The sequence below is a fragment of the Macaca mulatta genome, chromosome 1 (genome assembly GCF_049350105.2).
Source record: "Macaca mulatta isolate MMU2019108-1 chromosome 1, T2T-MMU8v2.0, whole genome shotgun sequence".
Taxonomy (NCBI): domain Eukaryota; kingdom Metazoa; phylum Chordata; class Mammalia; order Primates; family Cercopithecidae; genus Macaca; species Macaca mulatta.
The window spans coordinates 186003608-186025915 of NC_133406.1; the positions used below are offsets into that span (position 1 = coordinate 186003608).

Consider the following 22308-nt stretch of genomic DNA (forward strand, 5'->3'; position numbering starts at 1 on the left):
TTTTTCCAAGACCATGCAGCAGCCTCTGACTTACCTCTACACAGATGAGATCATTTTCAGCCCCTGACACTCCAGGCTCCCCCAGGCTGGAAGGGGGAGCCTGCTGGGGGCCCAGCTCTGGGACTATCCTAGCCCAGCAGTGCTAAGCTCAATATACGTGTGGTGTTGGGGTGGAGCCAGGCTGGGGGCGTGGTGAGGGGGACCGGCCTCACCTTGGTCAGCTGGTCCCCCTCGCGCCAGAAGCAGAAGCCTGAGCAGAGGGTCTCTCCGCGTCTGTACTCTGGCGTCTCTCGGTGTGTGGGCAGCGTGACCGACCTCAGCGCGATGACATAGGGGTCCCTGAGTGAAGGAAGGGTAGCAAGGGGACAGGGGTCAGCCACAGAAGAAAGTGGGGGCCTGTTCCGCCCAACCAAAGCCCAGACCCTGCCCCCTCTGGCACAGATTCCTCACCAGGGGATGCAAGGCACATCTACTCTTAAAGCCCCGATGCTTAGGGCCAGGCTGGAGGGAGGAGGCACCTGTGGGTTAGCACCAAATTCACCAGGAGCCAACCTGCCTCCACGGTGGACTTTCTGGAAAAGTCACTCTACTCCAACGCTCAGGGGAAGACTCGTGGGCTTTGGGATTTTTTTTCTGTCCCTGTCTCTCCAGCAAAAGAGATGTTTAGGCCCTCCAGCCCACACAGGGCTGTTAGAGGGAGGAGGCCAAGGACGTGGCCACCCGAGAAATATCCTGTCCAAGGCCTGCATCAAGGCAGCCTGAGCCACCCTGGGCAAGGGCAGCCCTGCTGTAGGGAATGTGACAAGAAGGGAAGCGTGTGCCCCTGTCCCCCATTTTACCCATGGTAAAGCCACAGCAGCCCAGAAAAGTCTAGTGGTGCCTGGGGCCCCACAGCCAATGGGAAGCAGAGCTCTGGCTCCAGGCTGATGGCCTTCCCTGGGAGGGAGATGCGGCCACCCTACCACTCCGTCCAGTTGTGTCTCCCACCCCACAGCAGATAGGCACACACCCATTGTCACAAGGCTTCCGCCTCGAGGCCAGGATCACGAAGTCCTGTGGCTTTGTGTGACCTCCAAGGGCAGGGCTGGTGACGTGGTAGATGGCATCGTCCTCGTCCACCTGCTGCACTAGCTCCACGCTCCTGTGGGGAGGTCGGGATCTCAGGGCCCCAGGAAGCTTCCAGCTCCCATGCAGGCAGCCGGTCTGCCCAGGCCCTGCCACAGTGCAGCGCCTGAGCAGCTTCTGTGGTGGGATGTCATCCCCCGTACTGCTCAGCAGGGACCAGCAGGAAGGCAGCAAGGCCCAGTCAAGATGGACACACATGTGCGTGTGTACACACAGGCACACATAGATGTGCATGCAAGTAAATGAACACATACACACAGACACGGGAACAAAGATGTGCACATACATGAACACACGTGGTCATATGTGCACAGGCACATGGACAGACACCAGTATACAGAGAGACCCACGTGTGTCTGTACATGTCTGCGCAGGTACAGACACCACAAGGATGTGTGATGATTTAGCAGTTGTTCTTAATATTTACTGAGCGCCCACTGAGTGCCAGGTGCTGTTCTAAGTGCTTTACATGTGTTGCTTAATCTCCATAACAGCCCCATGCTGTAGACACTTTTAGTGTTCCCATCTCATAGATGAGGAAGATAACCTGCCCACGGCCACAGAGCTAATAAGGAAGCAGGGCTGGGGTGTGTTCAGGCTATCAGGTGGCAGAGATGTATCCCCAGGCCCAGGCACCTGACACATACATGCATGGGCATACACAGGTTCATATCCACACGTGCATCCACACAAGGACACCCACACAGAGGCAGACATGGCCATGTCCAGACCCACCTCTTCCTCCCCAATCCCCTGCCCGTACTCAGCAGTAGGCAGGGTATGGGGAAGAAACTAGGGGCTCTCTTTCCCCTCAGGCCACTCCCCCACAAATCCGATCAAGTATCAAGATTTGGTCTGGCCTTCAAGGCCCACCCCAGCCTCCCTCTAAGAAGCCCACCTATCACATGTACAACCGCCCTCCCCCTACACAACACCCACCACCACATCACCTCTCTGCCTTCTGGAAGGGGACAACCAGCAGGCCTGAGTCAGCTGGGCCAGGGATTTTTAAGGCAACATGGCCCTTTTTGCAAAGAAACCTTCAGCAGGAAGCCCGTGTATAAAGAGCTACAAGCCTGCTCGGGAGAAGACAGATGGGGTAGGAAGGGGAAGGCCAGTTTGTCAAAATACAATTCGCCAAACGACCGGCACACTGAGTTTCCAAACACACAGAACCTCCTTATGGAAATCCTCCAGAATGTAGGCTCCTCATAACAAGCGATTATCAAATAACCCCCCCAAGCCAGGGTGTTGGCAGAATAGAAAATGACTTTAAGGGGACTTGAAAAACACAAATTTTGCTATTTTCCTAAGAACATATTTATCTTCCTTGACTAAATTCGAGAAGATAGTCAGCCGAACAATTAACAAATTTGGAGGAACAAATGTATGTAAAGGAATAATATATTTCTATTCATAATCATTCATTATATTCAAAAATAACATATTTGTGAGGAAAATCAGCAAACTTAGTAAGTTCAGCAAACTGGCCATGCTATATCCCACTCACCCTTCAGCCTTCTGACTCCACCCCAAGCAGTTCTGGAAGCCCCTTTGGAAACACAGAACTCCAGAGCACATGGTTTGAAAATCAGTATCTCTCAGTGTGAATCCATGACCCACTCTTCTTAAAAAGCATGCGTTTTAAGAAGAGAGAAACTGAAGCCAGAAAGGAAGTGACTTTGACTTATCCAGCATCACACAGCTGGTTGGGACAGAAGCAGGACTTCAACTCAAGCCTCCAGCTCCAATTCCATGCTCAGTCTCTTCCCTAAGGGCTCAAAATACCCACGACCCTGACCCCCCACCCAACGTGGAACTCCAACCCACTGCCAGCCCCTGCTAATGGCCAGCAGGGCAGAGCATCATGGAGGATGACCTGCAGAAGGAGACACCCTCTCCCTCATCAGGCTGGAGAAGGGACACTGCCCTGCCCTCACCCTGGCCCCTCACCGGTAGTGCTTGTCCCACTCTGGCCTCCGACGCAGGTCCGAGAGCAGCAGGAAGGCCTGGGCTGCATCCACATGCACGACCATCTCCATGTGGAAGGAGAGGAACTTGTCATCCTCCAGAGTGTACAGGCGGACCTGCATGGGACACAGGGCAGCCTCATTTGCTGGGTGGTGGAGTGGACTGATGGGGATGCTGGAGGCTGAGGCTGGAAGCTCAGGGCTATGGCTGACTTGCTGTGTGACTGTGAATACACAGCTCAGCCTCTCTGAGTCTCAGCTGCATCCCCATGAATTCAGCACATTTGTGCTGAGAATCCAAGCCCTAGCGTCACAGGCAGGAGGCGGCTTGTCCAAGGGCACAGGCAGCTGGCAGAGCTTAGGTCTCCTGTAAGCCCGTGCCTGTTGGCTGCCCCCATCCCTGCAGCGATCACTGCAGAAGAACAGAGAGGAAGTGCCTGGTCAGACAGGAGCAGACCTGAGTGGCTGAGAACAGGAAGTGGGGCAGGCAGGAGAGAAGGATCTAGGGGTTCTCAACTCCAGGCCCTGCAGAGGTGGGTACGTTTCCATAACTGGACTGGTTTCTTGATCTCACCCAATTCTTTGAAGAGATCCTTTTTTGACATAAGTGGTATAGGAGAGTTCTTGTTGCTTGCCATCAGCCACCTCTGGTTCAGAGGAGAAAGGAAAATTGGGTGGGTGGGGTCAGCTACCTGATTGATCTCCGAGGACAGCACCCAGTTGTCCTTGGCCACGAGCATCCTCAGGGAGGAGACGTTATTGTAGCTCAGGTATACCTGGAGGAGCACACAGGTGCTACCACTACCATGCCCACTTCCTCCAAGGCCCCTGAGCCGAGGCCAAGGGTGTGCCAGAGAGGAACCTGGACCATGAATGGGGGGCATGGGGGGCAGTGCTGAGGAAAGAGTCCTGGACTTTGGGAAGGGAGGTCCAGTCCTGGGCTTGGCTAGACCCACTGTGTGACCCTGGACAAGCTGCTCTGCCTCTCAAGGTCTCCGCTTCCACCTGCCAAATATGGACACAGGCAAGCTCTTTGCTAACGGTAGCAACCATGAGGTGTGTCATTCATATTCTGTTCTCCCCGGCCTTCCCCCAAACCCGTTCTGACAGGCAGGGAAGGGTGGGGGCCCCAGTGGGTCTGAAGACTGTTCCCTTGGAGCAGAGGGCCTTACCTGGTTGCTAGGGTCCCAGGGGACGGAGAGGGGCACCTCTGTCTGCTTACAGGACACAATGTACTTCCTGGGAAGAAGGGAAGATGACAACCTGGGTCCCCTGGACGTCCAGCACTTTCCACAGACTCTACTGCAGGCCTACTGTGTGCTAGGCCCTGTGCTGAGCCTGACAGAGGGGGAGACTCCTGTCTGTCTAGGGAGGCTGGATGGTCACACAGGACACAGCAGCTGAGAGCACACCAGCTCGGCTCCTACACCAGGGAAAGCTCGGAGGCGGGAGCGAGCCAGCAAGGAAGGGTGTGGCGTCTAAGGCTCGGTCCCCACACCCCACATCCTGGCTGACTGACCTCACCCTAATGCTGCTGTGTCCTCATCTGTGAAATGGGATCAGCAGTCACCCCTGCCTCAGGGGTCATCACAAGGAGAATAGTGCCTGGCACACAGTAGATGCTCAGTAAATGCTATAGATGCACGCTTTCTTATTAACAACAGCTTGTGATCACTGGTGTGCTTATAGCCTCCAAAGTCCGTAAATGCTTTCACAGCAGAGTGAGACACACCTGGATTGATTGACTGATTGATTGATTGATTGATTGATTGATTTTGAGACGGAGTCTTGCTCTGTTGCCCAGGCTGGAGTGCAATGGCACAATCTCGGCTCACTACAACCTCCACCTCCTGGTTCAAGCGATTATCTTATCTCAGCCTCAGCCTCCTGACTATAGGTGCACTGGGACTACATGCGCCCACCACCATGCCCAGCTAATTTTTGTATTTTTAGTAGACACGGGGTTTTGCCATGTTGGCCAGGCTGGTCTCGAACTCCTGACCTCAGAGGATCTGCCTGCCTCAGCCTCCCAAAGTGGCTGTACCTCTTGAACAACTGCATCTCCTCTCTGAATGTTTCTTCATCTGCCAAGTGGGCATCAGAATCAATGGGAAGAACACAGGATTTAAAATCGGCAGGTTCAAATTCTGACTCTGCTGATGCTATTTGTGTGTCCCTGGGCAAGCCACCTAACCCCTCTGTCCCCAGCATCCTCGCCTGTACAACAGGCCAGAAGATAGCTGTGTAATGAGACCGAAACGAGAGGATGAAAAGGGCCTGGCCCAGGGCCCAGCGCACAGGCAGCTCTGAAGAAAAGCGAGCACCCTGGGGTCAGTGGAGCGTTCTGCCCACTACTCAGCCCCTGCTCACCTGTCTAGGCGGATCTTCTTTCTGGCACTGGCCTCTCGGTACCGCCGCTCGCCATCCTGGGGAAGAAGTCGGGATAGGCTGTGCTGTGAGAGGAGTAACCAGCTACCCCAACCCTCTGTCCTGTCCCCTCTCCATCCCCCAGGGCCCAAGGAGATCCTGCAGCCCTAACGTGGAGTTCAGGTGTCACTGGGGCAGCTGGAATCAAAACCTCCTGGCCAGGAAAGTGGGAAACTAAGCTGTAGCCCCAGCTCCCCTCAAACTCTGATTGACCTGGGAACACCATCTCCCCTGGCCAGACCTCAGTTTCCTCCTCTGTAAAATGGGGATCCTTACAGGCCCCTTACAATGGTAATGACAGTCCACATTTATTGAGCACTTGCTACACACCAGCCACTCTTTTCAAGGCCTTTCCATGCGGAATTGCACCAAATCCCTAAAACAACCCTCCGAGGCTGGGGCTAGTGCTGTGTCCATTCTACAGAGGAGGAACCTGAGACAACGAAGGGTGAGGGCTTGCCAAGGCCACAGGGGTAAGGGCCGAGGCCAGGATCAGCACCCCAGTGGCCTGCCTCAAGCCCACCCTCTTTACCACCACATCTAACGCCCCCCAGTCCCAAGCACGACACAGAAAATGCCTGGGAAGCGGCTGTGGCTGTGACCCCCAGCTCCCGATCCCGAGGCTCTGCCCAACTCCACAGCTCACACTAGGCTCTGGAAGGCAGGGGACCTCCCCCGAGGGAGGGAGCGGCCTCTCCAAGGCCTGGCCCACAGGAGGCACAGGGAGCATTTTGTTAGAGAGGACCTTTGCACCAGGCTCCTGACTGTCTTCCCGTGCCCCTTGCGTCGCTTTCACCATCCTCCTAACCGCTCCCAGGACGCAGCCAGGCATGGAGTCAGTACTGCATCTATCGCCCCACAGTCCTGTGAGGCAGGGACTGCAGACGCACCCATTTTACACATGGGGACTGAAAGCTCAAGGGGACATCACTTGAATGTGGTAGAGGCGAGGTTCCAACCCACATCTGACTCCAAAGCCAGTACTCTCCCAACCCTGTGGCTCATGACAGTCCATTAATCCCCAACCTCGAGCCAGACCCACACATATTCCAAGTTCTGTCAGGCAGAACAAGCCCGCCCTGCACAAGGGGCATCCCGGGGCTCACAGCCAGGACACTCAGAGCTGGCCGTGCCCCAGCACAGGGGTAGGGTGGGCCCCTCACGCCTCTAGGCTGCAGGGGGCTGGCAGGCAGAGAGGGAGGGGAGGGGAGCTGCTGGTGGGGCAGGGCGCTGGTCCCACTTACCCCGGGCTGGGGCCGAATCCAAGGCAACAGCTGGGGCTGGTCATCTGCGTCCAGGACCACAAAGGTCATAAAGGCACTGTTGATGTGGCGCCGGTGGGTCTCAGCCTGCTGGCGATAGGCCTCCACACATACGCCCACCTCCATGCTGAGGGGAAAGAGTGCGGCTTCCAACCTGGACAGACCTTCCCATGGGCCATGCCTCCTCCCCAACACACACACTCACACACACACATACACACACATGCATGCACACACATACACACACATGCATGCACACACACGCATGCACACACATACTCACACACGTATGCACACACACTCCTGCAGTTCTTCCAGCAACCTGGATCAGAGTCCCAATGACAGGATACCTGGGACCACACCCTCCACTAATGTTTACAGAGCACCTCCTGTGTGTGTCCAGCCCTGTGAGGATGCGGGAGTGAATAAACCCATCTAGTCCATGCCTCGTGGGCTAACGGCCAGGGGAGGAGGCAACCAACAAGAAAGCAAAGGTATAAATATGCCATCATAAACCGCGAAGGGGCATGAGGACATAAACCAGGAGGTGGAGGTGCACGGCCTAATTAGAAAATGTTCATCATGTGCATATTTACAAGTGCTGTGGCAGCCTGGCTTCCAACAGCTCAGTTGCTGCTATTCATGTGTATCTTACCATCTTTATTTCTTTATTCCTTTATTTGTTTTTTGAGACAGTCTCATTCTGTCACCCAGGCTGGGGTGCAGTGGCACAATCTCGGCTCACTGAAACCTCTGCCTCCTGGGTTCAAGGGATTCTTGTGCCTCAGCCTCCCAAGTAGCTGGGATTACAGGTGTGTGCCACCACATGTGGCTCATTTTTTGTTTATTTAATAGAGACGGGGTTTCGCCATGTTGGCCAGGCTAGTCTTGAACTCTGAGCCTCAAGTGATCTGCCTGCCTCGGCCTCCTAAAGTGCTGGGATTACAGGCATGAGTCACTGCACCCAGTCACTTACCATCTTTATTAATTATAAAATAGCCACCACCATTCCCCCTCACTTGGGAAGTTCTATAATTGCAGAATGTGGACATTATATAGATGGGGAAACCAAGGCCTAGAACTGGGCAATAATTTTTCCAAGGATTCCAGATTCCTGGAATCTGCTAAAAACCAGGCTTCACAGCTCCTACGAAAGGGCTTTTCCCCTGCACCACGGCAGAATGTGTGAAGTCAGACTGCAAATAACAACAGTAATAGTAAGAGCAGCCACAATGGCTGATCTTTACTGGACATTTTCTCTGGCATTCTACTAGCAACAGCTCATTGAATCCTCATAACTCTGAGGTCATTGTGATGAGCCCCATTTTATAGGTGAAAGAACCAAGACTCAGGGGGGTTAAGTTGCTTCCCAAGGTCACAGAGCCAGTAAGAGGTGGAGCCAAACTCGAACCCGGCAGCCTGACTCTGATCCCTCACTTTTAATGATTAAATAATGATCTCTGAAATTCTCAAAAAATTTACTTATTTAAAGTCAGTTTTCATGGGAGTAGGTATCAGAATTCATCGCAAAGGCAACGACTCTGTAGACTAATTGTTTTAGGAAATGTGTGGGAAAGGGTTTGATAAACAACCAAACACTGGCAAGAAGTGGCCCTGTGATCTGAGCATATAGCGGTCCAGGCCTGGAGCCAGGAGCCAAGGAGAGGGACAGAGACACTGATGGGAGACAGTGGGAGACAGGGGCTAGGGGATCCCACAGGAGGGGTCCCTGACCCAGCCAGGGATAGGCAGGACTGGGAGCCAGGGAAGGCTTCCAAGAAGGGAACATCAAAGCTGAATTTCAGAGACAGTGAAGGAACCCAGGAGCCGGGCGAGGATTTAGACCCTGTCTGCAGGCCAAAGGGCTCCTGGACGGTTTGCAGTAGGGTCCTTTCTAGGGTCAGAAAGAGCCCTCAGCCCCGAATGGCCCTGGCCGCGCCCATCCCAGACCCTCACCTATGTTTGAAGGCATTGTTCACGATGGCTTTGAGCACCAGACGGTCGCCGACCTGGGACGGGCCTCGGAAGTGGAACATCTCAATGGCCTTCAGCGTAGGGTGGGCACGGCAGAGCCGACTGAGGAGGTTTGGAGGGGGAGACAGAAGGAATGCCCTCAGTGCTTTAGCCACTAGTTTGGGCCAGGTTTTTTTTTTTTTTTTTTTGAGGCGGCGTTTCACTCTTATTGCCCAGGCTGGAGTGCAATGGCATAGTATCGGCTCACTGTAACGTCTGCCTCTTAGGTTCAAGCAATTCTCCTGCCTCAGCCTCCTGAGTAGCTGGGATTACAGGCGTCCACCACCATGTCCGGCTAATTTTTTGTATTTTTAGTAGAGACGGGGTTTCACCATGTTGGCCAGGATGGTTGCAAACTCCTGACCTCAGGTGATCCACCCACCTTGGCTTCCCAAAGTGCTGGGATTACAGGCATGAGCCACTGCACCCGGACTTTTTTTTTTTTTTTTTTGAGACAGGGTTTCATTCTGTTGCCCAGGCTGGAATGCATTGGTGCAACTTGGCTCACTCTAACCTCCACCTTCCGGGTTCAAGCAACTCTCCCATCTCAGCCTCCCAAGTAACTGAGACTACAGGCACACACCACCACACCTGGCTAATTATTGTATTTTTAGTAGAGATGAGGTTTTACCTCGTTGCCAACCTGGTCTTGAACTCCTGACCTCAAGTGGCCTCGGCTTCCCAAAGTGCTGGGATTACAGGCATGAGCCACCACACTAGGCCAGCTTGGGCCGGCCTTCTACCCTAGTCCCATCCCCAGACCCAGCCTGGAACTACACATTCTGATCCACCTACTGCCACCCAAACCAGTGGCAGTTCTGCTCAGAGGCACAGAACTGAAGTCTCATTTCATAGCTTAGAATACTGAGGTCTATGCATGGTGGGAAAGGAGCCAAGTTTGAGGAGACAGAAGAAAGCAGGGTTTGGGGTAAACCCCTTTCCCATTTTCCTTCCAACTTTTACACCTTGGTAGCTGCTGTTCCTACTATCTAGAAGCCCTCCCCTAACCCAAAGCTACTTGGCATTCAAGGCCCAGCTGAAGTGTTCTTCCTCCAGGCAGCCTTCCCTGACCATCAGCCTCTTACCCTCCTCTGGGATCTTCCTGCACTTATAGCCAAGGCTGCCCAAAAGAGCATTGCTTATGCACTGTCTCCCACAGGTTAAACTGGAAGAGGGGCCATCGAAGCCAGGCTCTAAAGAATAAGGAGGAATCCGCCTGGCTGGGAAGGGCATGGGTTGGGAAGGGCACTCCTGGTAAAGGGAACAGCAAAAGCAAAGTCATGGAGGTGTGAGAGTGTCAATTAGTGAAGGTCAGTTACCATAACTATAAAAAACACCCTGATATTTAGGGTAGAACAAGCCCCAGACAGGCACAGAGGTTATAGGAGAGAAAACAATTTTCACCCCTTGGAGGAAGGGAACAGTGAGAGATGGCTTTATGGAGGAAGTGGGCAGGATATTAGCAGACAAAGAAGAGTAGGGGAAACACAGCAGGAGCCTACACCAGGGGCAAAGGCAGGGGCTGGGAAAGTGGAGGATGGCAACACAGAGCAGCAAATGGCTTGATGTGAAGGGAACATAGATACTAGAAGGAGTACAGGTAGGGCCAGATCAAGGGGAGGATCTAGTGCCAGGCCAAGAGAGCTGTTGTTTCCCACGTAAAAGATGAGAGCTTTTTGAGTAGAACAAGAAATAGTCAGTTCACAAAAATTCTTTATCTGATTTGGAACAGCCAAGCTTCTGAAGCCTTGAATGCCAACCCTAAGCTGGGGTTTCCCCTCCAGAGGGAGGTGGCCAAGGGGAGGAGGAGGAGAAAGGAGGGGAGGCAGAGGCAGTACATTCTGCCCTCACCTGGCTGCAATGGTGGCCACATTCTCCATCCAGGCCATGATCTGGCCCCCAAAGGTGTTGCCCTGGTGATTGGCATGGGGAGGCAGGACCAGCTCCACGCTCTCCACACGAGTCTTCTCGGCCGGCACCATGTGGCTGCAGTCTCTGCTCTCCAGATCTGACCAGGGATGGGGTGAGGGAGGGAAGCGGGGAGGTGAGAACATTCCCAAGGGCAGCCCCTCCCCACAGGCAGCCCGGAGACCCCCACCACTCCACCCCACTCAGGTTCTTTTATTTATTCGGCACCAAGTGCACATGAGGCAGAGGGTGGCCCTGGGTGAGAGATGAGCCCATTCAGTGCCGTGGACCCATCACCAGCTCTGAGACAAGACAGCTGGTCTGAGTCTCAGCTCCACTCCAGACTGCCTGCATGGCAGTGGGCAAATTGAGTAATCCCTCTGAGCCTCAGTTGCCTCATTTGTAAAGGCAGATGTGAACGCTGACCCAACAGGACTGTGTGAAGATGAAATGTTATTGTTGTCACAAAGTGCTTGACTCAAGGCCAGTCGTAATAGCTCATGCCTGTAATCCCAGCACTTTGGGAGGCCAAGGCGGGTAGATCACTTGAGGCCAGGAGTTCGAGACCAGCCTGGCCGACATGGCGAAACTCTGTCTCTACTAAAACACAAAAAAATTAGCTGGGCATAGTGGCAGGCGCCTGTAATCCCAGCTACTCTGGAGGCTGGGCCATGAGAATCACTTGAACCTGGGAGGCAGAGGTTGCAGTGAGCCGAGATCACACCACTACATTCCAGCCTGGGTGACAGAGTGAGATTCTGTCTCAAAAAATAATAATAATCACAAAGTGCTTGGCTCCAGTAAATATGCTCTCAAAAAGGACGGGTTTTCCCCGCCCTCTGCCCTGGTATCCTTGGCAGCAATGGCATTAGGATATCCTTAGTAGGAGAGGCCAGGCAGTGAATGGGGCCTTGGGCTTCAGGGCAGCAGATGCTGGCATGCTCCACCAAATCCAAGGTGGTGTCATTTGTCTCCCATCTCCCATGGAGAGACTTCTTCAGGGAGGGTCCATCAAAGAGCTGGCATTGCCCTTGGCTTGGCTTGCAGACTCTCAGAGATGCCACAGACAGGGTCAGGGCAGACAGGAGGGGAAGTTGAGGGTGGCCTGAGCCAAGGTCTGGAGACAGGACGGGGAGGGTATTCACAGGGCAGTGGGGCCTGTGGCTTAGCAGGAGCTGCAGTGGGTCAAGAGACAGTACCCAGTGAAGCTGAGTGGCCAGCCAGAAGGCCCAGTGCCAGGCAAAGGCACTTGAGCTGATTCTTAGGTGGGAGGGCTGTTAGGACAGAAGATATTTAGGAAGGCTGCAAGGGGATGGATGGATCAAGGGGGACTTGATGACTGTAGGAAGAGCTGGGCCTCCCCAGCTCCAGCCTCCAAGCCCAGCATAACCAGGGCACGTGGAACTCAGGGCACAGCTTGCTGCTTCCACTGGGCTTTGCAAGTTCTGCCTGCTCTCTCCCCACTCCGAGGAGATTTTCTCCTAAAGTCGCCTGCTTTTGGTTTCAAGGAAGACCCAAATTTGAACATTCTGGAGATGAGTAAACAAGTCCAAGGTCTCCCCTCTGGGCCTTTGCCCAGGCTGTGCCCTCTGTCAAGAACCCTTCCTTATATCCCACCTGTCAAAATCCCACCCAATCCAAAGTAGATCTTTCTGTACTGGTATAGAACAACCCCCAAGATATATTTCTAAGGGGAACTACAAGATACAGAACAGTATGTACTGAATGCCCCTTTTCAGGGGCTAAATAATACATGCTATGCTTAGATATGCAGGGAATACTTCTGGAAAGATACCCTAAAATGGGTAATAGTAGTTGCTTCTGGGGAGAGGACCTAGATTCTGGGATAGAAAGGAGTCTTGCTTTTTATTTTATATCTTTATATACACACACCTTATGTGTGTATGCATATATACACACACACATATACATAAGCATATATATATGCTTTTTACGTATGTTTTTTATATGCTTTTTATTTTATTTTATTTTATTTTTTGAGACAGAGTTTTGCTCTTTTTGCCCAGGCTGGAGTGCAATGGCACAATCTCGGCTCATTGCAACCTCCACCTCCCAGGTTCAAGCGATTCTCCTGCCTCAGACTCCCAAGTAGCTGGGATTACAGGTGCCTGCCACCACACCCAGCTAATTTTGTATTTTTAGTAGAGACGGGGTTTCACCATGTTGGCCAGGCTGGTCTTGAACTCCTGACCTCAGGCAACCCACCCACTTCGGCCTCCCAAAGTGCTGGGATTACAGGCATAAGCCATTGCGCCCGGCCTATATATGCTTTTTTTATAGATGCATATACATAAGCATATATATATGCTTTTTAAAAAATCCTACAGAGTCTTCAAGGTGTAGCTCGATACTATCTTCCCAAACACCTTGGCTTCTGGAGACCCAAATGTGTTTTGTGGACAAAAAAGGGATTTCCACATGACCTAACTGCAGCTTCATGGTTCCCGGGAGCTGGTAGAGAGGCCCAAACACTCCCTTTCCCTAGAGGAGACCTCGGGACCAAGAGGGCTAGAGAGGCCCAGGGCCACCAGTGGGTGGAAGTCCCCGGAGCCTCCCTTCCTGCCTCTGCCCAGTGGGGGCCCGGGGCAAAGAGGCCATGCAGGACTCCAGCTACCCTCCCCATGCACGGCTGGCAGCTGCTCACCGTCCTGAATGGCGCAGTTGGCCAGGAGATCCTTGATGGTGTCCGCATAGACAAGGCGCATGCGCCGGCGCTCGGCCGCCACACTGTGCTCCATCTTCTCCTCCTCTGTCCGTGGCGTGATCTGCTTCAGCTTCACCTGTCGGCCAGGGGACAGGGTGGGGGACACTCAGGGCAAGTCTCCTGAAATAGCACAAGGGCCTGTCCCCAGCACCATCCCATGCCCAAGGCTAGCACACGGCAGGCCTGGGCTGCTGCTCAGTTCCAAGGCTTCCTCCCTCTTTGCCCCATCTTCCTGCCTCCACGATGACCTGACACATATTCATCCTCCAGCCCCCACCCAGGTCCCTTCCTTGGGCAAAGGCTCAGAGGATAGGGAGTGTCACTGTAGGACATGCAGAATGGTGAGACCAGAAGAATCTTCGCTGGAGAAGCACAGGGAGAGGTGGGGGAAAGGAATAGGGAGGTGGCTGGGGGTCCGAATGCAATGGGGGGTGGGCCTTCCTCTGGGAGCTGTGGATTCCTGCTGTGTCCCTCCCCATCCCCTCTGCCAACCCCCAACCTCACCACCCTGATCCAGACTTGCCATGGCAGGTGCCCAGGTCGCTGAGCAGCATCCAGCAGCCAGGTGCACCCAGTTACCTTAGTGATCTCTCGGTGGGCCACGAAGGTGGCCAAGGCCTTGCACACATTCCACTGCTTCTCAGAGCACAGGTCCTCCGAGGCCACCTGGATGCCCACCTGGAGAGGAACAGTAAGGGCGAAGGAATGAGGGACAACATTGCACTCACCAGCGAGAAGGCCCGCAGCTCCGCCAGACTGCAAGTCCCAGCCCAGCCCAGGCCTCCGGAGTTTCTGCACCACCTACCAGGTCTGGGAGGCCAGATATCTGAGGTAGGTTTTGACTCTGCCCTTGGGTCCCCGGGAAACCTTGGGCAAAACACTTCCCTTCTCTGGGCCTCAGTTTCCTCATCTACAAGGTGGGAGTGATCAGACCTACCCTTGTGGGATTGTTGAGAGGATTAAAATGAGACTATGTCTACAACAGGGCTTACTATAGGTAGAATGTTGGCTACATTTAAAGGATAGGCCAGTCTCAATGGCCTGTCATCCTAGAATTTTGGGAGGCTGCAGTGGAAGGATCACTTGAGGCCAGGAGTTCAAAACAAGCCAGGGCAACACAGTGAGACTCCTGTCTCTGCAAAAAAAAAAAAAGAAAAACACACACACACACACACACACACAAATTAGCTGGGTGTGGTGGCGCATGTCTGTAGTCCCAGCTACTCAGGAGGCTGAGGCAGGAATATTGCTAAAGCCCAGGAGTTCGAGGTTACAGCGAGCTATGATTGCACCACTGCACTCCAGCTTGGGTGACAGAGTAAGACCTCATCTCAAAAAAATAATAAAAATAAAAATAAAAGATCAAGAACAGGCACCTGGGAGTACCTGAGCATTTATGGGGTACCCAGAGGCATACTCAGGACTACGTCACCCAGCCTCAGTGCTCCGTCAGGAACCACGGGCCCAGCTGGTGAAGTTGCCTGGGCCTGAAGTCTATAGGCAGGAAATAGAGCCCTCCCCCGCAGCTCACAGAGCCCTGGGCATCACCAGCAGTCCATTAACTCGACAACCCTGCCACATAGGAATCACGTTCCCTTTTGCAGATGTGGAGACGGGCTGTGGGAGGCAAGCTCATGGGCCAACCCAGCACGCTCCTGCCCCAGCTCCTCCTCCAAGATCAGGTGCTCCTGCTGCCTTCCCTCCATTCCCACAAACACTAGGCTGCGGAGGCTGGATGTGAAGACTCAGGGGCCTGGAAGTCAAGTCACATGCTGGAATCTGTGTAGCTCAGTGACCTGGGACAAGTCCCTTCCCCTCCCGGGCCTCGATTTTCCTGTCTGTGTTACGGGATTTGGAACAGGAAGATCCTTGGGATTCCCCTTGCTCTGCCAATCATTACAGAACTCTGCTGTTCTAATCAGGGCCCTGCGAGGGTGAGTGGCCCTGGGCTGCAGGGAGAAGAATGGATAGAGGAGGTAGAGGACCCACCCACGCACCCACTCCCAAGCAGTGCCCACCCCACACACCTCCATGCTGGAGTTGAAGGCCCGGTTCACCTTGGCCTTGATATTCACCACTTGTCCAACACTGGGGAGAGGAAAGCAGGAGGTGAGCCTTCCAGAGGGGCCAGAGTGAGGAACAGGGGCCTCAGATACTTGCAGCGCCTCTCTTGTGGGGAGCTGGCAGGAGAACTTCATGGTTTGCAGGGCATATTCACATCTGCGATGTCACCAAGTCCTCAAAGCCAGCCAGCAAGATAGTGTCAGCACCCCATTTCACAGATGGGGAAGCTGAGGCAGAGAGAAGTAGCATGATTGCACTCATCTGCTCCCCCGTTCCCTACTCCCTATTGTCCAATTAATGCCTGTGCTTCTTTCTGCACTTGGCTCAGTGGTCCCCTCCTCAGGGGAGCCCTCCCTGCCCTGCAGTGGCCCACCCACCAACAGAGGCCCTGCAGAGGCCCACCCACCAACAGAGGCCCTGCAGAGGCCCACCCTGCAGCACTCTCCTGGCAGACTGACCTCTGTCCCCCACAATTCTTAAGCTCTACTAGGGTAAGGGCCATGTGTTTTGCTCCCCATTGACTCTCCAAGGCCTAGCACATGGCACAGGGTAGGTGTCCCATAAAGGGTAGCTGACTGAATTAACGCATTCCACATGTACTGAATGTCTAGTGAGGGCAAGATGCTATAAACAAAGGGCGGGGAGAGAAATGGAAACATTTAAAGAATGCCTGCTAGGTGCCAGGCACTGTGCACTGCCCCATTGGAGCCTCAGAATAAGCTTGGCAGGTAGGTTTAGGAGAAACTGAGCATTAGAGAGGTGAAGTCATTTGCCCAAGGTCACCAAGCTAAAAACTGGCAGCACCAGGCTTCCAGACTGACTCTGTTGACTGCACCAGCCCCACTCTTTCCAGTTGCAACCTGTCCTTCTAGAATGATCCCCACATCCAAATGAATCCCCAGGCGAGCCTCCTAGCCTGGGCCGTGCCTCATGGAGGCGGCAGAGGGTGCCCAGCTGATGTACTGTGGGGAGGAGGGGCAGGAGGCTAAAGGCTGGCCCCATTCAATGGTTGTGTGATCTCCAGCAGGTCCTTTCACTTTCAAGGTTCGTCAGCCTTGGCTCATGAACATGGAGAGTGCCATGCCGACTTCTTTCTCAAATGACAGTCTCCTGGCCAAGTCTAGGAATGGTCCATTCCAAGGGGCCTGCTGGTCAAGGGGCCACCATGAACGCAGTGGGAATGGCCACACAGGCCTGCGTTCCAGTCAAGCTCCACCTTGACCATCACACTACAGAGCTGTGTGACCTTGGGTGAGTCACTTTGCCTCTCTGAGTCCCTTTCCTCCTGTGTAAAGTACTGCCTGTGGTTCTGAGGGTCAAGTGAGAGACAGTGGGACTCAGCCAAGCACCAGGCCTGGCCTACAGCAGGAGCTCAATAAATACCACAAGCTCACATTTGCCAGACATTTGTTGATATGATTCCTGTTCATTTTTTTAGTAACACTAATGATCACGGAGGGGAGGGTCATTTTTAGGAGATCTATGCTGACATAGTGACAGATGAAGCATCACGATGTCTGCATCTCACTTTCAAATCATTTAGCAGAGAGAGAGAGAGAAAGTGTATATATATTACATCTGTAATCCCAGCACTTAGGGAGGCCAAGGCAGGCAGATCACCTGAGTTCAGATGTTCGAGACCAGCCTAGCCAACATGATGAAACTCTACTAAAACTACAAAAATAAATGAATAAATAAATAAGCCAAGCATGGTAGGGCACACCTGTAATTCCAGCTACTTGGGAGGCTGAGTCACAAGAATTGCTTGAACCCAGGAGGCAGAGGTTGCCATGAGTCAAGATTGCACCACTGCATTCCAGCCTGGGTGACGGAGTGAGACTTTGTCTCTTAACAAGAAAAAAAGTATATGTATTTATTTATTTGTCCATACATAGATAAAGCAAATTTAGAAAAATGTTAATTATTGGGTCTCAGTGGTGGTGATCATTGTACTATTCAACTTTTCTATATGTTTGAAAGCTTTCATGATCAAACATTAGGGCAAAAAATTTCTGTGGTCCCCCAAATAAAAATAAAAGTCTATTTTCTCTGGTGCTGAGAGGAATTTGTGATTTTTCCTCCTCTCCCTCCTTCTCTCTCTACCTTCCCCCAAAGTCAACCAGACACCCATCTAGGTTGCTAAGCTCCTCCTCCTTCCTGACTGCCCTCTGTCCCCACAGCTCAGGCCCAAATCGTATCCCTCCCCAGGGCCACTGCCCAGCCTCCTCAGGGGCCCCGGAGTTCCCAGACACCCCTCCAGGTGTTCTTCACAATGCAGACAAGCAACCCCCTATAAACAAATCTGACCTCCATCAAGACCTTCCCTAGGACCAATTTACTCTTAGGAGACAGAGGAACATGTTAATTGTACCACAGAAATTCAAACAGAAAACCCAGATGATGAAGGACTCTAGAGGTCAAATGGCCAGCTTTCCTCAACAAATACATTTTGAGAGAGAGACAGAGCGTGCCAGAGAGCTGGTGGAGGATTGGTGGGTATCTATAGAGTTTTTTGGTTTTTTGGGGTTTTTTTTGAGACAGAGTCTCACTCTGTCGCCCAGGCTGGAGTGCAGTGGCACTATCTCAGCTCACTGCAAGCTCTGCCTCCCAGGTTCATGCCATTCTCCTGTCTTAGCCTCCCGAGGAGCTGGGACTACAGGCGCCCGCCACCATGCCTGGCAAATTTTTTGTATTTTTAGTAGAGATGGAGTTTCACCATGTTAGCCAGGATGGTCTCGATCTCCTGATCTCATGATCCGCCGGCTTCGGCCTCCCTATAGAGTTTTTTTAAGAAGCAACCAATTACAATTATTTGCATCTTGACTTGAATAAAAAAATAACTGCAGGCTGGGTGTGGTGGCTCATGCCTGTTATCTTAATACTTTAGAAGGCAGAGGTGGGAGAATCACTTGAAGTTAGGAATTTGAGACCAGCCTGATCAACATAGTGAGACCAACACCACGTCTCTACAAAAACAAAATAATAATAACAAAATAAAATTTAATTAGCCAGGTATGGTGCCACATGCCTGTAGTCCCGGCTACTAGGGAGGCTAAGGTGGAAGGATCGCTTAAGCCCAGAAGTTCAGGGCCACATTGAGCTATGATGGTGCCACTGCATCCCAGCCTGGGCAACAGAGCAATGCTCCATCTTGAAAAAATAAATAACTGCAAAGCAAACAAAATAATAACAAATTCATGAGACAGTTTGGGCATTTGAACACTGACTAGTGATGTTGGTGAAAATTATTGTTAATTTTTTAGATGTGGTAATGATGTTAATGTTAAGGTTTTGTTTAAAAAGAATCCCTCTCTCAAAAAAAAAAAAAAGAGGGCCAGGTATGGTGGCTCACACCTGTAATCCCATCATTTTGGGAGGCCAAGGTAAGCAGATCACCTGAGGTCAGGAATTCAAGGCCAGCCTGACCAATATGGTGAAACCACATCTCTAATAAAAATACAAAAATTAGCCCAGCTTGGTGGCGGGCACCAGTAATCCCACCTACTCGGTACACTCAGACAGGAGAATTGCTTGAACCTGGAGGCAGAGGTTGCAGTGAGCCAAAATTGCGCCACTGCACTCCAGCCTGGGTGACAGAGCAAGACTCCATCTCAAAAAATAAATAAATAAATAAATATAAAAAGAGTTCTTAGCCCTTAGAGATACATTTGGAAATATTTTTAAGTGGCAAAAGCAGAAACAAAGAAACAAAAAAACTTCTTAATCTTTCCTCAGGTGTGTCCAGGCCTTCCCTGGCCACCAACCATGCTCCAGGCCCCTCCTCAGCTTGTCCTTCTTCCCGGCATCCTCTCTGGCTTTCCCTTCCACCCACAGCCTCCTCCGCCCAGATTCACCTTCACTCCGCTGTGCCCTGCAGCAGGTCCAGCCATCGTGCATGTACCCCTAGCCCTCTCTATTCCTTGCTCCCCTAAGTAAAAGAACTTGTGCTGGCTACGGGAACCTGGAGCTGGCCCAGACACAGCTCCACTGGCTTCAAAGTATCACTATGTACAGAGCTGACAGTACTGAAGCCAGCTCAAATGCCTCCTCCAGGAAGTCCCCCCTTGACTACCCTCAGTGCCACAACACCTACCCCCGGACATATAGGAAATACAGCCCACTGGTTAAGAGCAAGGGCTCTGGGGCCATACTGCCTATCCTGGGTCCTCCATTAGATGTACCACCTTCAACAAGGTACTTCGTTTCTCTGTGCCTCAGTTTCCTCATCTGTAAAATGAGGATACTAATAGCTTTGACCACATAGTATTGTTTTGAGGATCAAATAAGTTAATATATTTTAAAAGGTATCAAAATAATGTATCAGTATTGGTGCAGTAATTGTGACAAAGGTACCCTGCAAATGTAAGATGTGAATCATGGGGCACCTGGGTGTGGGGTATATGGGAACTCTCTGTACTATCTTTATTTTTATTTTTTTATTTAGCCTGAGATGGGGTCTCACTGTGTCACCCAAGTTGGAGTGCAGTGGTGTGATCTTGGCATTGCAACCTCTACATCCCAGGCTCAAGTGATCCTCCCACCTCAGCCTCCCAAGTAGCTGGGACCACAGGCGTATATCACCATGCCCAGCTAATTTTTGGTAGAGACAGGGTTTTTGCCATGTTGCCCAGCTGGTCTCAAACTCCTGAGCTCAAGTAATCTGCCTGTCTCAGCCTCCCAAAGTTCTGGGATTACGGGCACAAGCCACTGCACCCGGCCTGGTACTATCTTTAGAGATACAATGTTTTTATGAATTTAGAACTATTCTAAAATAAAAGGTATTACAAAGAAGGCCAGGCAGGGTGGCTCACGCCTGTAATCCCAGCACGTTGGGAGTCCAAGGCAAGCAGATCACTTGAGGTCAGGAGTTCGAGACCAGCTTAGCCAACATGGTGAAACCATGTCTCTCCTAAAAATACAAAACTTAGCTGGGTGTGGTGTCACACACCTGTAATCCCAGCTACTCAAGAGGCTGAGGCAGGAGAATCACTTGAACCCGGGAGGTGGAGGTTGCAGTGAGCCAAGATCACATCATTGCACTCCAGCTTGGGCAACAGAGCAAGACTCTGTCTCAACAACAACGAAAAAAAATTACAAAGCAGAGCCCTTTTTTTTTTGAGACAGAGGCTCGCTCGCTCGCCCTCTCGCCCAAGCTGGCAGGCTGGAGTGCAGTGGTGTGACCTCAGCTCACTGCAACCTCCACCTCCCAGATTCAAGCAATTCTCTGCCTCAGCTACTCGGATACAGGTGCCCACCACCAAACCCGGCTAGTTTTTTGTATTTTCAGTAAAGATGGGGTTTCACCATGTTGGCCAGGCTGGTCTTGAACTCCTGACCTCGTGATCCACCTGCCTAGGCTTCCCAAAGTGCTGAGATTACAGGCGTGAGCCACCCCACCTGGCCCAGAGCCCATTATTGCACAGAACTTCTCACTACGAATTGAATAACGTTCCTACATCTGCCTCCCCTGAAGATTGGGAGTTCCGGGGAAGAGGCTGTGCTCCAGTGGACTTTGCATGCCCAGTCTCAGCAAGGCCCCTGGTCCGGAAAAGGTGCTCATCTAATGTTAAGTGTGTGGTGAGGGAATGACTGACGACTGAATGAGTGAGTACAGAGACTGGCCAGTCTTCTTCCTTAATGGTGACACACTGAGCACCCAGTGAGTCCCAAATAAGCCCTTGGCACTTGACGTCCTAGTAGTGCTAATGAGTTTAGGATCAGGTCCAGAGACAAGAGCTCTGTGTGTGGCCCTGCAGCCTGTCCTGAGCCAAGGGCTCAGCCTGCTCCTTGGATCCCAGAAGCAGGATCTATGGGCAAAGCTATGGGGAGGCAAAGCCCAGTGTGTGTGATGAATATTCTTCTATTCTGTACAGCCATAAAAAAAAAAAAGAAAAGAAAAGGCCAGGTGCGGTGGCTCATGCCTGTAATCCCAGTGCTTTGGGAGGCCAGGGCGAGTGGATCACCTAAGGTCAGGAGATCGAGACCAGCCTGGCCAACATGGTGAAACCCCGACTCTACTAAAAATACAAAAAAATTAGCTGGGCCTTGTGGCAGGCACCTGTAATCCCAGCTACTCATGAGGCTGAGGCACAAGAATTGCTTAAACCTGGGAGGCAGAGATTGTAGTGAACCAAGATCATGTCATTGCATTCCAGCCTGGGTGACAGAGGGAGACTCCTTCTCCAAAAAAAAGAAAGAAAAAAGGCTACTTTGTTATTGAGGTACTGAGCTCCTCATCCCTGGAAGTATGTGAGCAGAGGTTGATGGCCCAAGCTTCTGGCTCAGACTTGGCCAACGCACCTTGTCTAGGGGCCTCCCTATAGCCCAATGACCAAGGACCCAAAGAGAATGCCCAAGCTCAAAAAGGCATTCACTGATTAAGTCTAACCCCTTCCATTTTGCAGATGAGAAAACTGAGGCCCAGAGAGAGAGATTGACTTCCCCAAAGTCACGCAGCACCCCACAATGCTATCTCGGCCACACCCTGGCTGAGGGAACACCCACCCACCCACCGCACTGAACAGCCGGTCAACTCCTAGCCCCCAGAAACATTGCAGAGGTGTTCATGCTTCCCCAGAGGCTGCCCCCATCTCATTTTCAGTCAGTTGAGTCAGGCTCCAGGCAGCACACAGGCTGACCAGGCAGGGAGTCAGGAGCACGGGCCCCAGGCTGATGGGAGAGAGACCAGAGGACCCTAACGCAGAGGGGCTACTTACCTAATGGTGTGCTCAAAATAGATGTCATCCATGGAAGCTGTGACACAGGGGCAGCCAGCGTGCCTCTCCGCTGGTGTCAGGAGAAGAAAGCCAGACAT

General features: G+C 52.3%; 1 protein-coding gene across 16 annotated transcripts in view; it reads right to left on the reverse strand.

Moving 5' to 3' along the window:
• ACOT11 (acyl-CoA thioesterase 11) overlaps positions 1-22308 on the reverse strand; it is a 65937-nt gene that overhangs the window by 2033 nt on the left and 41596 nt on the right. For 7 of the 16 annotated variants that reach the window (XM_077956110.1, XM_077956131.1, XM_077956136.1 and 4 more), the window contains 13 exons: positions 22211-22280; positions 15458-15518; positions 14010-14108; positions 13371-13506; positions 10649-10805; positions 8741-8860; positions 6767-6911; positions 5466-5521; positions 4268-4334; positions 3788-3871; positions 3079-3212; positions 1010-1141; positions 213-339 (listed from right to left, as the gene is read on the reverse strand). In XM_077956110.1, the coding sequence (XP_077812236.1) occupies positions 213-339; positions 1010-1141; positions 3079-3212; positions 3788-3871; positions 4268-4334; positions 5466-5521; positions 6767-6911; positions 8741-8860; positions 10649-10805; positions 13371-13506; positions 14010-14108; positions 15458-15518; positions 22211-22280 (1388 nt within the window). Of the gene's footprint in view, positions 1-212; positions 340-1009; positions 1142-3078; positions 3213-3787; positions 3872-4267; positions 4335-5465; positions 5522-6766; positions 6912-8740; positions 8861-10648; positions 10806-13370; positions 13507-14009; positions 14109-15457; positions 15722-22210; positions 22281-22308 lie in introns of all 16 variants that reach the window. The other 9 variants (XM_077956164.1, XM_077956166.1, XM_077956155.1 and 6 more) reach the window with 5 other exon arrangements.